This window comes from Nomascus leucogenys, chromosome 17, assembly GCF_006542625.1.
Source record: "Nomascus leucogenys isolate Asia chromosome 17, Asia_NLE_v1, whole genome shotgun sequence".
NCBI lineage: Eukaryota > Metazoa > Chordata > Mammalia > Primates > Hylobatidae > Nomascus > Nomascus leucogenys.
The window spans coordinates 63,298,121-63,312,862 of record NC_044397.1 but is presented as its reverse complement, the minus strand read 5'-3'; the positions used below and the strand labels follow the sequence as shown (position 1 = coordinate 63,312,862).

Here is a 14,742-nt window from a genome sequence, read left to right as displayed (position 1 = left end):
GGTTACTAACTTGGGCTTGAGTGTAACACCTGAGCTACCCTCCTTCAATAGCCTTATTCACACTGAAAGAAAACGAAATGACTTAGTAGCCTCTTTCACTGATTTTAAGGCTAGTAATGATTCAAGAGTAGCCATGTTATAAAACTAGAATGAAGCACTACTCTCCTCACTAATGAGGTTAAAAAATGTCTTTAGGTCTCCACGTTAGGGGCACTTAGCAAGCACTCTGCTTGGCAGAGACCCACAGCGGATCGAAGCCATGGACTAATCACACAGGCCGGAATCAAATGGACTGGAAGAATTAGGAGACTTGTGGCTCGGAGGAATGTAATTCATGCAGAAAAGCGTTGTCAGAGCAAGGCCAGGGAACCTCATGGGAAGAAAGCAAAATAAACAGTTCAACAAAGAAAACAAAGAAGGGCCAATAGGCTTTTCTAAAGCTTGAGTACACTGAAACTTCAGTGGGTGCCTAGGACAAAGACCTCATCAAAGGACACCCTTGCAAAGCAAACAGACCAAGGAAGGATGTTTCTCTCCAATACACTCGGGGGAAGGGGGTGGACTCTACTTTTCACTCCTTCCAATTCAACTTTCACAACTCCCAACTTCCAACTCAACTCCCTCCTCCAACAAACACAGAAACCACCACCAATAATAACCTAAGTAACTAAAAAGTCCTGTTTGTCTGGTTAAAAGATGGGGAAAGGTGGGGAGGTTAACACAAATTAAATATGGTGCAGTGCATCTCTGGATTGCACTTCAGATCACGAAAAGGCCTTTGGAAGTGTACCCACCTCCTGGGTCAGATCCCCACAGCCTGCTCCCCACATTCCAGAGGATGAAGAGAGACTTCAGAAGTGCTCAAGGATTTAAACTTTGAAAATTCTCTCTCACAAACAGTATACGACATCCACAACCGTGCAGCTATTTAATTGCAAGAATGGAGCCTAGCGTGGCTTTCTGAAGAAGGCTGCACCTCTGCTCACAGCTCCAGCCTCACTCTTCTAATTTCCAGTGGACTCTTGACTTGGACTGTTCTTCTCTCAATCCAATGACTACATGTATCACTGCAGCCCTGAAATGACTTTGATCATTAAAACAAGATTAAAATACTTGAGGCTGACCTTCTTTTCCCCTCTTGACTACTTCCTTTAAGATGGAAGACCAGGCTGTCTTTGGCTGACTAATCCCAAGGACAGGCTTAGAGTACTACAAGGAACACAGACAGAAGTGAGCGCTGTATGGGTACATATGCATATGCAGTAACATAGTGAAGATATATTAAAAAAACATAAAATACTTACTTTAAATAAATCAACATGGCAGGTAATAAAAGTATTAACATAATCCAACATAATTCTAATATTAATCTGTTATATCCCTGGCAAATAACATATGAAAAATCAGAGGCCCCTTTAGAGGTCTGATTGCTTATGTTACTAACTTAAAATTTCAAATTTGTTCCTGAAAACTTTCCTTAGTGTGCACCGTACATGTTAACAACAATGGGTGCTAGGAATATGGGGATTTTGCTCTGTGGGGGAAGCAGAGATTACTTTGAACAGAGGCAAGAAGCATTTTAGTAAACTGGAAATGTTTATTTCCATGCTGTCTTAAAAATGTAAAGCATATTCAAGCAACATGGTTTGGTGATTTGTTTTGCAAATGAGGCAATTCATTTAACTCCTAGAGCTTCCCTCTCCCCACTCCCCATCAGATGACAGAGATACTATTCACTTATGGTGAACTTGGCAATATTTGGATACTATTTGAATGTATTTAGAAGAATATTGGCAGTTTTCCTGTTTCACGTGTAACTTGTTCCCAGGTTTTGAAAGACATATTAACTTTGTCAGGCCTGAGGGAATCATTTACTGTGCCCAGTTAACCTGACTCCCCTAGGCTGGCTACCTAGGCCATACTAGACTTGGCCATGGTATGCACGGGGCTCCTTAGGAACAATTTACAGGTGCTTCCCGGCAATGAGGGACCCTGTGTGGGAGAACCTTAAAAAAAAAAAAAGGCTTAAAAAAAGAGAATGCCTTCAAGGGCAACTGTACACACAATTCATTTTGGTATTAGTTCAGATTTTCAGTCTGGGGCTAGGCTTCCATTCCCTGTAAGAGTCCCAGCTGAGAAGTTTCTTTTAGTGAATCTGTAACCTCCCTGTATTGCATAAGAAAATTTTAAATATCTGTCACTTATAAACATGTGTGATGCTGCATATGCCAAAGTATCAGGTGATGGAATTTTAGAAAACCTATGGCTTTGGGTTACAGACACTCACTTTTATCTTTATTGGAAATGCACTCACATGCTCTAAGGCAGTTCCTGCCACTCTGACCATTCTCCCTGCATTATTTTCTTCCTGCATATGTGCGTAGACACACACAAGAGAAAAGAGGCAGAGTATATTTCTAGCATTGCACTTGATGTTTTTCAACACAGAGTTATAAAAATTGAGGCAATGTCACCAAATTAGCTAAGTCAGCACAGGAGGTAAATACAGGCCAGTAAGCCATTTAACTTGTTAATTTTTACTGAACTGGAACATAATCATGCCCATTTTTGCTCTGGTCTGCCTTTTGCAAAGTCCATATCAAAACTAAAAATGGCCAAGATTGTATTTTTCAAATTTGTTTCAGTATAGCTATCTGCAAAAACATCCCTACGTTTTCTCAGAACTCCCAAGGATGAGTTTCAAAATCCACCTCTCTCCTCCTATTTCCTTTTAGTGTGCTTAGCTTGCTTGGATCACTGAAGATCCAAAATCTGGCTAATCTGTTACTTCATATTCAAAAAGTTAGCAAGCAGGTTCCTGGAAACATATCTGCTAACATTTACTTTCTGATGTGTGATTTTCCCTGGGGCAGGGATGGGGATGCAACAATAACAACAATGAGTGACAGGCAGCCCTGTGTCATTGGCCTTTGTTCCCCGGAGGAAAGGTCTGAAATGAACTCAGCTTGCAGTGTGGCTATAGGAAATGGCATGTCTTTGTTTAGGTGAAAAAAGTGGGGCTCTGTTACCTAAGTGAGGGAGAGACGGCCACATAGGGAAGCCTGCAGGGAGCTTCAGTTTGGGCAGTATTCATCATATAAACCTAACCTCAAAGTGTCTTCCCATCGGGACAAATTCTGTTAAAGTTCAATTTTCTCAAACACATATTTAAAAAAATAGACAAAATGACGACAGTAAATTTCTGTTTTCTTTGAAGCCAGGCTTAACATGAGTGCAAGCATTGTACTCAAAGAAAAAAGTCTGTTACAGCCCAGTACCTCCCAGGCCCCCGCAACAGGTTTGACAGCAGCCTCTATAGAGTCGGCGGCTTCCGGTTCAGTGAACGTGAATACCTCAGTCAATATCTGCTCCCGGACCGTGCTGCTGAGCACAGCACAAAGAACACAGGAATTTTATCCAAGAAGCTGGGGCTCAGACTCTCTGAATATACACTATAATTAGGGCCTGCTTTCTCTGCAACTGAGGACCGAATTCAATATTTCAGTCATTAGAAATACTGCAAAACAGAAAGGAGTATACGCCCTTTGAGTACAATTTATCTGTTTTGTGGTTGTTTCTTAACGCAAAGTAAAGTGTGTATCAGCGGATCTGGATTTATGTGCCCGCTCATCAGAATTTTAAAAGTTTAGGAATTGAAACTCAACCATCTTTTCCTAACTATGAGGAAACTATGTATGTAGGTGGCCTAAGATAGTCCTTGGAAATTAGGCAGGCCTTAAACTTTTTCAGTTAATCATGAGAAATGATAACCAAATAATAAGACATTTATTTTTGATTTGACATGCAGTGAAAAATGTGAAGAATAGCAGTAGAAAAGCATAAAAGTAGAAAACATGACACATGGCATTACTCATAAAAAAGAGAAAAATAAAGCGGAGAAAGAAGTAGAGTGAGGATGGAGAGGGGGTGTTATTTTAGACCAAGGTTGGCAAACTTTATCTTTCAGGCATTCCAGGGTCATATTCTCTGTCACAGTTACTCAACTCTGCCCTTGTATTGCTAAAGCTGCCATAGATAATACTAAATAAGGAATGTCATTGTGTTCCAATAAAACTTTATTGACAAAAACAGGCCATGAACCGTATTTGGCCCATAGGCCATAGTTTGCCAATCCCTGTTTTAAATAGTTGTTCATAGAAGACCTCTCTGAGAAGCAGAAACTGAGCAGGGAAATGTATGAAAGGAGGGAGCAAGCCATAGGTATCTGAAGGAAGAAGGCTCTAGGCAGATACACATTGTGTTCTAACATGGCTTCCCTTCTATTGGGTTTACCACTATAATCACTAATTATTATCTACCCATGTTCTAATACAGTCTTCTCAAATGTGATTAAATATTGGTCAACACTCCACCCAGTTGATGAATCACAATTTACCAAACCACTCCTGTGGCTGAATATGTAAATTGTTCTGTTGTTTAGTGTCATACATTCTACAGTAGCAAAGACTGATAGGCATTTCATTTTTGGGTTACTCAACAGGCATATTAGGTCAAAAGGCCTGAACGTGGCTTTTTATGGCTCTTCACACACTGTTGTATTTCGACCTTGGGAATTTGCAGAAGACAATGACAGCCAGTAACACTGAAAACTTCCTATCAGGTACTGTTAGAAATAGTTGTGCTCATCCAGGAAATAGAAACTAGAGCAGCCAAGTCTGTGGTCTTCATTTTCACTAGCAAGGCATGGAAGTCCGGAGCAAGGGGTGTGGAGTCTGACTCCTCCTGGGTTAACACAATGGCACTACCTACTTGTCAGCTGGGTAACTTCTCTGTGTCAAGGTTTCCATATCTTTAAAATGAGACTAATAACTCCAGCACAGAGTTGTTATAAATATTATAGGAGATGACTACATAAAGTCTTTAATATTGTGCTTAGCCTATAGTAAGTATTCAAAAATGTCAGCTATGGTCATGATTATATATTTTTTCATCTGAATTGTCTATTCATCTCTTTTTTGCCCTTATCTTTGATATTGCTATGGTCTTCTTAAATTGTTCATTTAAGATGGCTAATTTCATTCATTTTATTTCCATGTGTAGGGTCTGGAAAGCAGCAATACATTAAATAGTACTCAGTCATATAAGGGGACCAGTAATTGCTTTAATATCAGGAAATTCATTTGACAGTGGAGAGCATTTGAAGTGGCAATAGCTACTATTAATAGAATCTCTTCTATCAAAAGTAGTCAGCTTTTATTTTTTGAATCCTAGCTTGTTGGCATGAGGTGACACACTCAAACAAAAACAAAAGAAAAATGATGGTCATAGAAGTGACCTATTATTTTTATCATCATTAAAAATAATATTTAGGAGCTACCATGTGTAGAGCATGGGCTCAGCCTAGCAAATGCAAAGAAATACACAGATAGTCTTCACCCTGAGAGATGTAATTATAATTTAGTTCATGTTTTCTTTTTCTTTTTTGGGGTGGGGTGGGGAGTGTGTTAGGGTTTGCTACAGTATTTGCTAGAGTTTACAATTTGATATGTCATTACACTTTACCAGTCTTAATAATGTTTATGGTAAAGCGCAAACGCTGGGGGGGGGAGGGGGGAATAACTTTCCTTTGTTAATTTTAAGTTACGCTATTAAAATATTCCAAACTAGTTATGCCCCCAAGTATAATTATAAGATTTTACTAAATCTCCATATTTTACTGGAAACTTCCCTGAGAATGCAACGAATGAAATCCCTATTACATGCACAGGCCCAATATAGTGTTTTAAGTAAGCAGCTAGACTGAAGAGGCTCCTATGGAATAAGTATGTGAGCTCTCAGTAAAGATAATACCAGGACAAGCAACGTGCTAAATTTGGGGGAGGGGAACTCAGTAGTAGCCCTGGTCATCTACTTACTATTTCCTTCTCTAAGCTTTTATCATAATGATATATCTTTTCTTAGAGCTTTTTCTCTCTGGGAAGAAATGTATTTATTCATATGCCAAACTTGCCTCTCATCTCCCTGCTCTCATCCCTAACAGGCAGCCATAATTACGGGGGCGAGGCCTTACCTATTTCCAGTACACTCTGTCTCACAGCTGATATTAATGATCTTCATGTACTGAGTCCTCTCCCTGAGGTGAAGGGAGGTGGGCCACTTTTAGTGGGAAGAACAGCTCTCCTTACTTAGGTGGAATGATTCCAGAGAGTGTCAGGCAGCCTTGGAAGGAGCCACATTGACTCAACAAAGAAAAAAAAAAGGGCTGACGTACAGAACAGAACATGAGTGCTCATTTTCTCTAAGACAGAAAAGCTGGTTTTCGAAAGTGGATTAGTAAAGTGGATGGTGAAATGCAACAGCCTCTGTGTGAGCTGGCTTGGGGTGCAGTACTGTTCACATCCACAGCACAAAGCAAGAGCAGCTCACAGCTCGACTGGCAAGAAGATTGGTGGGGCTTAATTATTGCAGTGGATTAGTAACCAAGGACCCTGCTTTGGAAAATGAATTGCAGATCTCAGTATGAAACAGAAAGTTCGAAATTCAATTCATACTGGTCCATAAATTAGAAAACCTTGGCTCGGAAAGATTGTACGTAAGGGCTACATTTCTTTTTCCCAAGAAAAATCCAAAATGAATGAAATCAAATTGGAATTTAAAGCTACTTTATAATTTGGGTTTCTACAAATACACCATGTCTACTTTTAAAAAGGAAGCATGCTTAATTGAGCTCTAACACTAAAAAACAAAAAACACACACTCAAAATGCAAGGGAGAAAGTACTTTAATTATTACTGTGGAAAGTAGTCACTTGACAATGCAATTGTATTCTGGGGTAGTAGGCTGTAATATACCAATTGCCTACATTCCCAAGTGAAATTTTAAAAATTAGTACTTATTTTTAGCCTAGCAGGCATCATTTGTTCCCATAGAATACAATAGTGTCTCCTCGAGTTAGGGAAGGAACAGCCCTGATGTCAACAATGCAAGGCAGGAAATACAGAGGAGACCAAGAAGTAAAAATATACACATAAAATAAGAGTATATGTGTATAGATTCAGGTTCTTTCATTAATGCACAAAATAATCTCATTAATAAAGTAGACTCACTCTGATATTTTTTCTAAAACATTATACTTCTTGCAATCTAGCTTAACAAGTCTCTCAAAGGATTTGAGAGAGAGGGAGACAGAGAGCAACAGTCCAGTTGTTTATTGGGCCTAAGACCTGCTGAATTCAGTGAGAATAACTTTCCGAGGAAACGGGAAGATTCCTCATATCCAGTGTTTCTTAATTTTCAAATTACTTGAATTAAACAAATGCAATGCAGGAATTGTACATTTTATAACAACCTTTATGTGACAACTCAGAGAATAATAATACTTATATTCCAGGTCCTACTTAGAAGTTCTGAGTCTAAATTCACAATTTTGATTTAAGAAGCAAAATGCCATTATATTATAAATTATTTCTAGTGCCAATAAATTATAAATTATTTGAATCCATTCAAGTTTCTGTACTCATTCTACACTGCCTAACCATAAACTGTGGATAACACTGTAAGAATAAGCAGCGCAAGCTGAAGGCATTCCATTTAACAAACTGGGTTCCTTAACACAAACTGACGTATTTCCGTACATATTTATAAGGCTTAGTGGTTATTATTAGTCTGTAATTGCAGTTGTTCTAACACCTAATAAGCCATGGTTGGAAAAACAAAGGCAGGTTAATTTGTGATTTCCTCTACTCATTCAGAGGCAAATTAAGTGTCAAACAGCTAATACGAAACATATTTCATTTTATGAGATTTTAATTTAATTCTGCACCATATCGTTGATGCCTTAATATAGGGTGGTTTATCTAAAAAGAGGAGCAATTTATAAACCTCTTTCAATAGAATCTTTAATGATAGGATATGATAGCGTAATTATAGAAGCGCCTGCCCTTCTTCTAAACAGAGATCTGTCGGCATTTCCATCAACACAAATCCTTGTTTTTAGGAGACTCGTAATTTAGTTTTTAAAGCTGGCACCAGAAGAACAATTGTGTGTACAAAACAATGATAATATCTCCAAATTTTGTCTTCTTATAATTAAAAATATTTATTGCAAAAACTTAGTACTCTTCATTTGATCTCATTTTCTATAAGACAATTATATAGCAAACAGTTTGGAATTCAAGTTTTGGATGAAGTGATTTTACTTTCCTAGGTAACTGATTCATCCCTCAGCAAATATGTGCTTTTAAGATTTCTATAACCAAGCCACATTTGCCTTGATTAGCCTCCACTTTCAAGGTGATCACAGGTGTCTACTTATCATACCTCAGAAGGTGCAAGAGCAACCCAGGGACTCATAACTGAGCAAGGGCAGAATAGAAACTCCCAGTATTTTTCATGCCCCCCACTGCCTGGAATGTCAACCTTCAGCATTTATTTAGAGCTCTGTGCTTTTCAGAGCGCTTACATGAACACTATTTCATTGAACTCTCCCTGTGATCTGAAGAGGTGGGTACAGCAGACAGCTTCATCTTCACATTACGAAACCAATACATGCAAAGGTCAGTGGCCAGAGTGCACAGCACAAGAGAGTGGCAGCACAAGAACAGGAATTCGAGCTCTCTGACTGCTCCTCCACCGTCTCTCAGACTGGGCCAATGTCAGTGTCCACTGAGTGCCTTTTACAAAGTGCCTGACCAAGAGCTGGGCACTGCCCATGAAACTAGCAGGGAGCAGTGACCGTTAACAAAAAATCACCAAGCAAGAGGAAAAGCATCACAATAAAGCTACATGCAAGGTGCTACAAAAACAGTCTCTGGGACGGCCCTTAAATTAGGCCTTGAGGATGAATATAAGCAGGAGTTCACCATGCAGAGAGGGAAGGCCACTGAGACCAACGCAGACAGAATGTCAGTCACAAAGACACAGAGGCGTGACATGCCCCAGCTTGCTGGGGCCCACTTCATAAGCATAGCGTCCACCCAGGGCCCTGCCAGAATGCACTAAAACCAGGCAGTCCCAGGAGGCCACAAACCCATAAGCTCACCATTCTCTGTGCCCGCAGCAATGATATTCCCTCTCAGAATCTTCCAGGACTTCCCTTTTGAGGCTCAGGATCATCCATCAGCTTTACATTATCAACCTTTTTGATAATTATACATTTAGGCTGCTAGAGAACCATTTAGTCAGATGCTAGTAAAGTATCCAAAGCCTGGCTAAAAAAGCAGGAAGAACTAAAATCCAAAGAAAACCCAGCTCAACAGTCACACCTGAAATGTGACTCCCCCGACTCTGTCTACGAGGATGGTCCAGATGTGACCCATCTTGTCTTGTGATGCTATCACCATGGGCCAATGCAGGTCAGTAAGCAGGGCCTAGAACACACAGTGGGGGCTACAGGAGGGCTTGCTGTTATATTCTGCCATAGAACCAAGACTTGGGATTTTTATTGATAAATTCATGTTTGAATTTAATTACAAGACAAACTATAATGAATGCAGAGGAAATAGTTCAGCCTGTTATATAAACTCATTTTAAAAAATTGCTCTAGAACATCATTTCTGAAAGAATGAAGAACTCCAAAATTCCATAGAAAATCTGACTTAAATTAACTACATTACAAAGGCTCCAGTCTGGGAGGAATTAGCCATCCATGTCTCCAAGGTCTATCTGGCCCTTGCATGCTCTGAACCATGGGGCAGATCCTCATCTGAGATCCATGTGGTCACATCTGTATCATAAAACCTCTGTATAATGGGGTGAATTACAGGTCATGTTTCAGGCTGAACTAGGAATTTCCTTCCCTTTGTATAGAGAATTTTAAATTGGCCTCCTGGTTTTATTAGAGGGTATTTTTAGCAGGCTTCAGAACCCTGTAAATACTTACTTGTGTTCCAGTGAAAAGTCAAAGGATAAGTCACAAGTTTCTGCATTCTCTCTCTATAAATACCCACTTCTCCTTTAATGCTTATAGAAGTCTGCAACACAGATTTATTACTTACCTCCAGGCAAATCTGCTCTGAAATTACAATTCAGTAATGGGAGATGGATCCAAAAAACTGTTGGTAAAATATTATATGTGTACTTGGGCATGTAGTTAGGATTGTTAATATCAATTAATTCTGTTCACAGAGGAGGACTTGTTTTAAAACAACTTCATTTTTCTTTGGCATAATATGTAATTACACAGCTGTAACTAATAGCCACGGAGATGCAATCTACCATCTGAATAACCAGCATTATTCTTCAAAGTATTATTTGTGCTTTTCTAACTTTACTGTCTCACAATAAAGGGTGATTATTAGATATGACTAAATGTATATATCAAGGCCGTTAGCAAGGGACAGCCCAACCCAGAGAGTGGCTCCAATTATTATGGTACATGACAGTTTACTGGACAGTACTACAAAAGAATACTGTTTTACTTTGCAACTCCACCATCCTTTATTTCCTCCAAACCAAAGAAGATGGTATTTATTTCCAAGAGATTTCCTTTTTCCTTTTCTAATGTATGTTATCACTAGCATTCTTTCCTTTTATCTTTCTGTAAACCATGTGCTCGATCACATTTGCCATTTTGTTTGGCTGACATTCCCATCAATCAAGTGACTTTTGGTCTACTTACATAGGGGCTATGAAAATTTACCATAAAAATTTCACTACAATTCCTTGTGATCCCCAGAAAAGGACTTTCATGTTACAGAAATTTGAACATAACAAACTTCAAACCTAATGTTGACCAAATACATATTCTGAGTGGTAACTTTCCATTAGGCTTTTACTTTTTAATTTAGTATTTACAGCCCACAGAACATATGTCAGTAAAATATATAGGAAATACTTGTCGGCTACCTAGTATGACAGGCATTCCTCAGGAAGCAGCAGGGATTTGCTTCAGTGAACCCACGAACAGATAGGCTTGCTATATTTCAAAAGTAAATCTTACACTTCTGTCACATCTTCAAAGCCCAGTGGACGTGCCATTAACAAAAAGTCCTGAGATGGTAAAAGCCAGTATCTCATTCCATTTCATTAATGAGGAAAGTGTTAATACTTACATATGCAATGGAGGAATCGGAGACGGATCGTAATGGTAACGGCCCTCATGATGTCTGGCATCAATTGGTACAGGAGGATGGAAGGCAGGGAAAAGATGAGGAGGGTCTGAAAAAAAGAGAGAGCCCAGTTTATATCAAATGAACACTTTCGAACAGCATTCCGATTCACAAAGCAACATTGCTATACTATTATATCTTCACTACTTACACTTAATCTAAGAATTTGTAAAAGAACTCTTTAAGATTAGTTATGAGGCTCTGTGAGGTACTGCAGCAGTATGACTGAGTAAGTAGTGCCTGCACCTACCTGAGAAGGCAGAGCCTGGGATTGACTGCAACTCAAACCCAGACACGAAAGCAAGAAAGAGAGGAACGACGTAGGATCCCTATCTTGAAAGACAGGCTGACCAGAGGAGAAGGGCTGAAGGGAGCCACAAAGCCAAGGGGAACAGATTAGAACACACTTATTTGAAAAATAAAACTACATTGTCAAGTTAAGTTTTAGACAAAGACACTGTAATACAAACACCTGTTTCATTTCTCCCATGCTCACCATACTTTTAAGAGTGGAAAGGCTCGCTAGAATCTGTGGCTGATATATACACGCATACATGTGCTTCTTTCCTTTTTAACTTAAATACATATTCCCCTCCTTCTTGGCCTGGGCTAGGCCTCCATAGTCCCCACACAAAGGCAGCAAATCTATGCCCTGTCCAAGGAAATACTGTGCAGCCTTCCTGGAAGAGATAAGCTGACCCACTCAGACTCACAGACATCTAGAGCCAAACTCAGGGAATTCCTCCCAAGGTAGTGTTAACATTCACCTTGGACCCAGGCCCCCTCCTGCTTCTGCCTTTCCCTAGTCCAACGCTGCGGGTTCCTGAGCTGCTGGGTGTGTGCTCTTCCTTAAAAATAGCTCTCCCACCCCCACTTACTCCTAGTAACTCACACCCATTGTCGCTGAAAATAAACTTTTATTAAAAAAAAATAGTGATTCACTGTAAAAACTGAAGAGAGTTTTAACAGATTTTATACTTAGAAGCATGACTGATGAGTCAAGGTTTTCCCAAGTTTCAAGAAACAAAATGAAGGGGTCCAAAACTTGGAGGTTTGACTCCATGGCTATGAAACTAAATACGACAGCAAAATGTGCCAGGACATGTTCTTCAAATGTGACGGGTCCATACTGGTCATGCTGGGAGCCTGCCCAGAGCTAACGCTGCTGAGGATTGGTGTGTACACCCACGAGCCTCAGAATGGCTTCCAGTTATTTTGCCCTGGTGCTGAGGGTAGCAGTCTCTAAAGGCAATTCCAAATGGGCCCCCTCTCCGTGGACAGGTTCTGATCGACCACCTAAGAATGCACAGAGCGTCCCCACGGGGTGCGAGAGGCTGAGGGGCCATGCCAAACACACAGATTAGGATGAAGTCAGCTGCATCCCCTGAGGTCGGCAACACCGCCATCCCAACTGGGTGGAAAAGGATGATTATTAGATGTGTGTAATGTTGAATTCAGGTGGTTTTGATTTTCTTCCCTACCCATTTCTCTATTTCCAAATTTTCTTCAACAAGCAACTAGTAGAATATAAGCACAACAAACATGTTTTTAAAGTTATAGTACATTACTTCCCTTGTTTTGATTTTGTCCCTGCTGCCTTCAAGAATCTAAGACTCTGTTTATGAAGAAAAAAATCCAGTAAGAATAAAAAAAAACAATGAGCATAGCATTCATAGAAGCTCTGTGGTCTACCAGGGAAGGACCCGAGGCTGTAATTCTACAGTTTACCACCAGATCTAGAATCTAGAAAACTTCCCAGAGGACTATTTTACTGAAATGTCAATGACTCACTGTACTTTGTGACTGTCATAAGATTGAGTAGGGAGGGAGTGGGTGGCATGGAAAGAGGAAGGAATCACTTTGATCTTGTATCACTGTCACTGTAGTATCGTGATATACAACAATGCTGAAAATTCAACAGGTGAGGGATATACTAATGACCTGATCATTTATCACAGTTTTTTTGTTTTGTTTTGTTTTGTTTTTTTCTTTGAGACGGAGTCTCGCTCAGTGGCCCAGGCTGGAGTGCAGTGGCTGGATCTCGGCTTACTGCGAGCTCCGCCTCCCGGGTTCACGCCATTCTCCTGCCTCAGCCTCCCGAGTAGCTGAGACTACAGGCGCCCGCCACCATGCCCAGCTAATTTTTTGTATTTTTAGTAGAGAAAGGCTTTCACCGTGTTAGCCAGGATGGTCTTGATCTCCTGACCTCGTGATCTACCCGCCTTGGCCTCCTAAAGTGCTGGGATTACAGGCGTGAGCCACTGCACCCAGCCTCATTTATCACACTTTATACATTTTGTAAAGTCCATATAAAAATTGATTATATTTTAAGTTTACCACTTAGTAGTTAATATGAAAGGGTGTAGGTATTATTCTTTGTAATGTAAATATTGCAAGTTGATTTGGTAAGTTTGAAAGTTTAAGTTGAATGTTTATTCAGCAATGTTGGCACCTTCATTGCTGCACATAGCTCAGCCATCTTGACAATTAAAAGCCACCCTCTGTAGAGCCAAATATTCCATCTCATTTAACCATTTTCAAAGGAAATTATGCACCCTTCTTAAAACAACATAAAATCAAGTGGGGTCATCTTTTGCACTCATTTGAAAGTCTGACATATACTAGTTTATGTTTACTGATTTTAAACTTTAAAACAAACCCAAATCGATCAGATTCAAAGCTGGGTGAGGGTGGATGGCCATGAAATATGGGGGTGGCTCTTCTTTCTCTTCCGCACCTTTCAGCTATCACTGCCGATGCAAACATGCATGCCCCCTGCAGACTTCTTACTTAACACCCATCATCTGCTCTTGGCAATCAGAGAAATAAACTTACTAGAACAGGGTGTGAATTCAGCATTCATAAAGTCTTACCCATCTCCTCAGGGCATCGCACATGCACCAGTTTATGCGGCTGTTTTGAGGGATACTGACAACTACGTCAGAGTTGGAAGGTATTTTCACTTCTTTATTTCATGGCTTTTGGCTGTGTTCTGCATGATGAAATTCTCTCCACCAGGTAAGTGGGTGTCAACTGTATCTGGTTTTCTCTATGTGGGTGCAACTATGAATTATGACAAAGTACAAAACCATGTTTTTCGCTCAAAATGTGTGAATTTATTCCACATTTAATATATGCCTCATATATCCCCGAAGTAACAGTCGCAATCTTTTATATGAGTGTTTATAATGAAGTTGCAGTGATTACATGTACGGAGTGAAGACCAACCAGTTAATCCCATAAAATCAAAAGCGTGTAACCAACAAGTATAAAATTATCTTCCTCAAGGAAAACCTACAGTGCTATCATGGACATTTAAAAGACACTGCCATCTTCTCATTTTCAAGAAATTATTCTTTCAGGGTTTAAATTTTCTCTCACCCTCTCTCCCTCTTTCAGAATAAAGGAGAAAATGACCTAGCACTGCAACAATAAATTTGAGAGGAAAATAAAAAACACAATTACTGGGACACTAAGTAGTCATTTCTCACTGTTGAGTCCACGGTGTTCTGTGAATTTAAAAGTTAATTCTGACTGAAAATATGTGATGCGTCTTATAACACTGTTTGCACCAAATTCTTAACATTTATTTATGTCCCAAGAAAATTTATGAATTCTGCATTCGAGAATTATGTTTAAATAAAGAACAGAAAATTAATGGATAAGATCTGAT

General features: G+C 39.7%; 1 protein-coding gene across 2 annotated transcripts in view; it reads right to left on the bottom strand.

Moving 5' to 3' along the window:
* The window catches only part of GLI3 (GLI family zinc finger 3), a 276,407-nt gene that overhangs the window by 104,235 nt on the left and 157,430 nt on the right, over positions 1 to 14,742 (bottom strand). For both annotated transcript variants that reach the window (XM_012496984.2, XM_030796692.1), the window contains one exon: positions 11,013 to 11,118. In XM_012496984.2, coding sequence (XP_012352438.2) covers positions 11,013 to 11,118 — 106 coding nt within the window. The remainder of the gene's footprint in view (positions 1 to 11,012; positions 11,119 to 14,742) is intronic.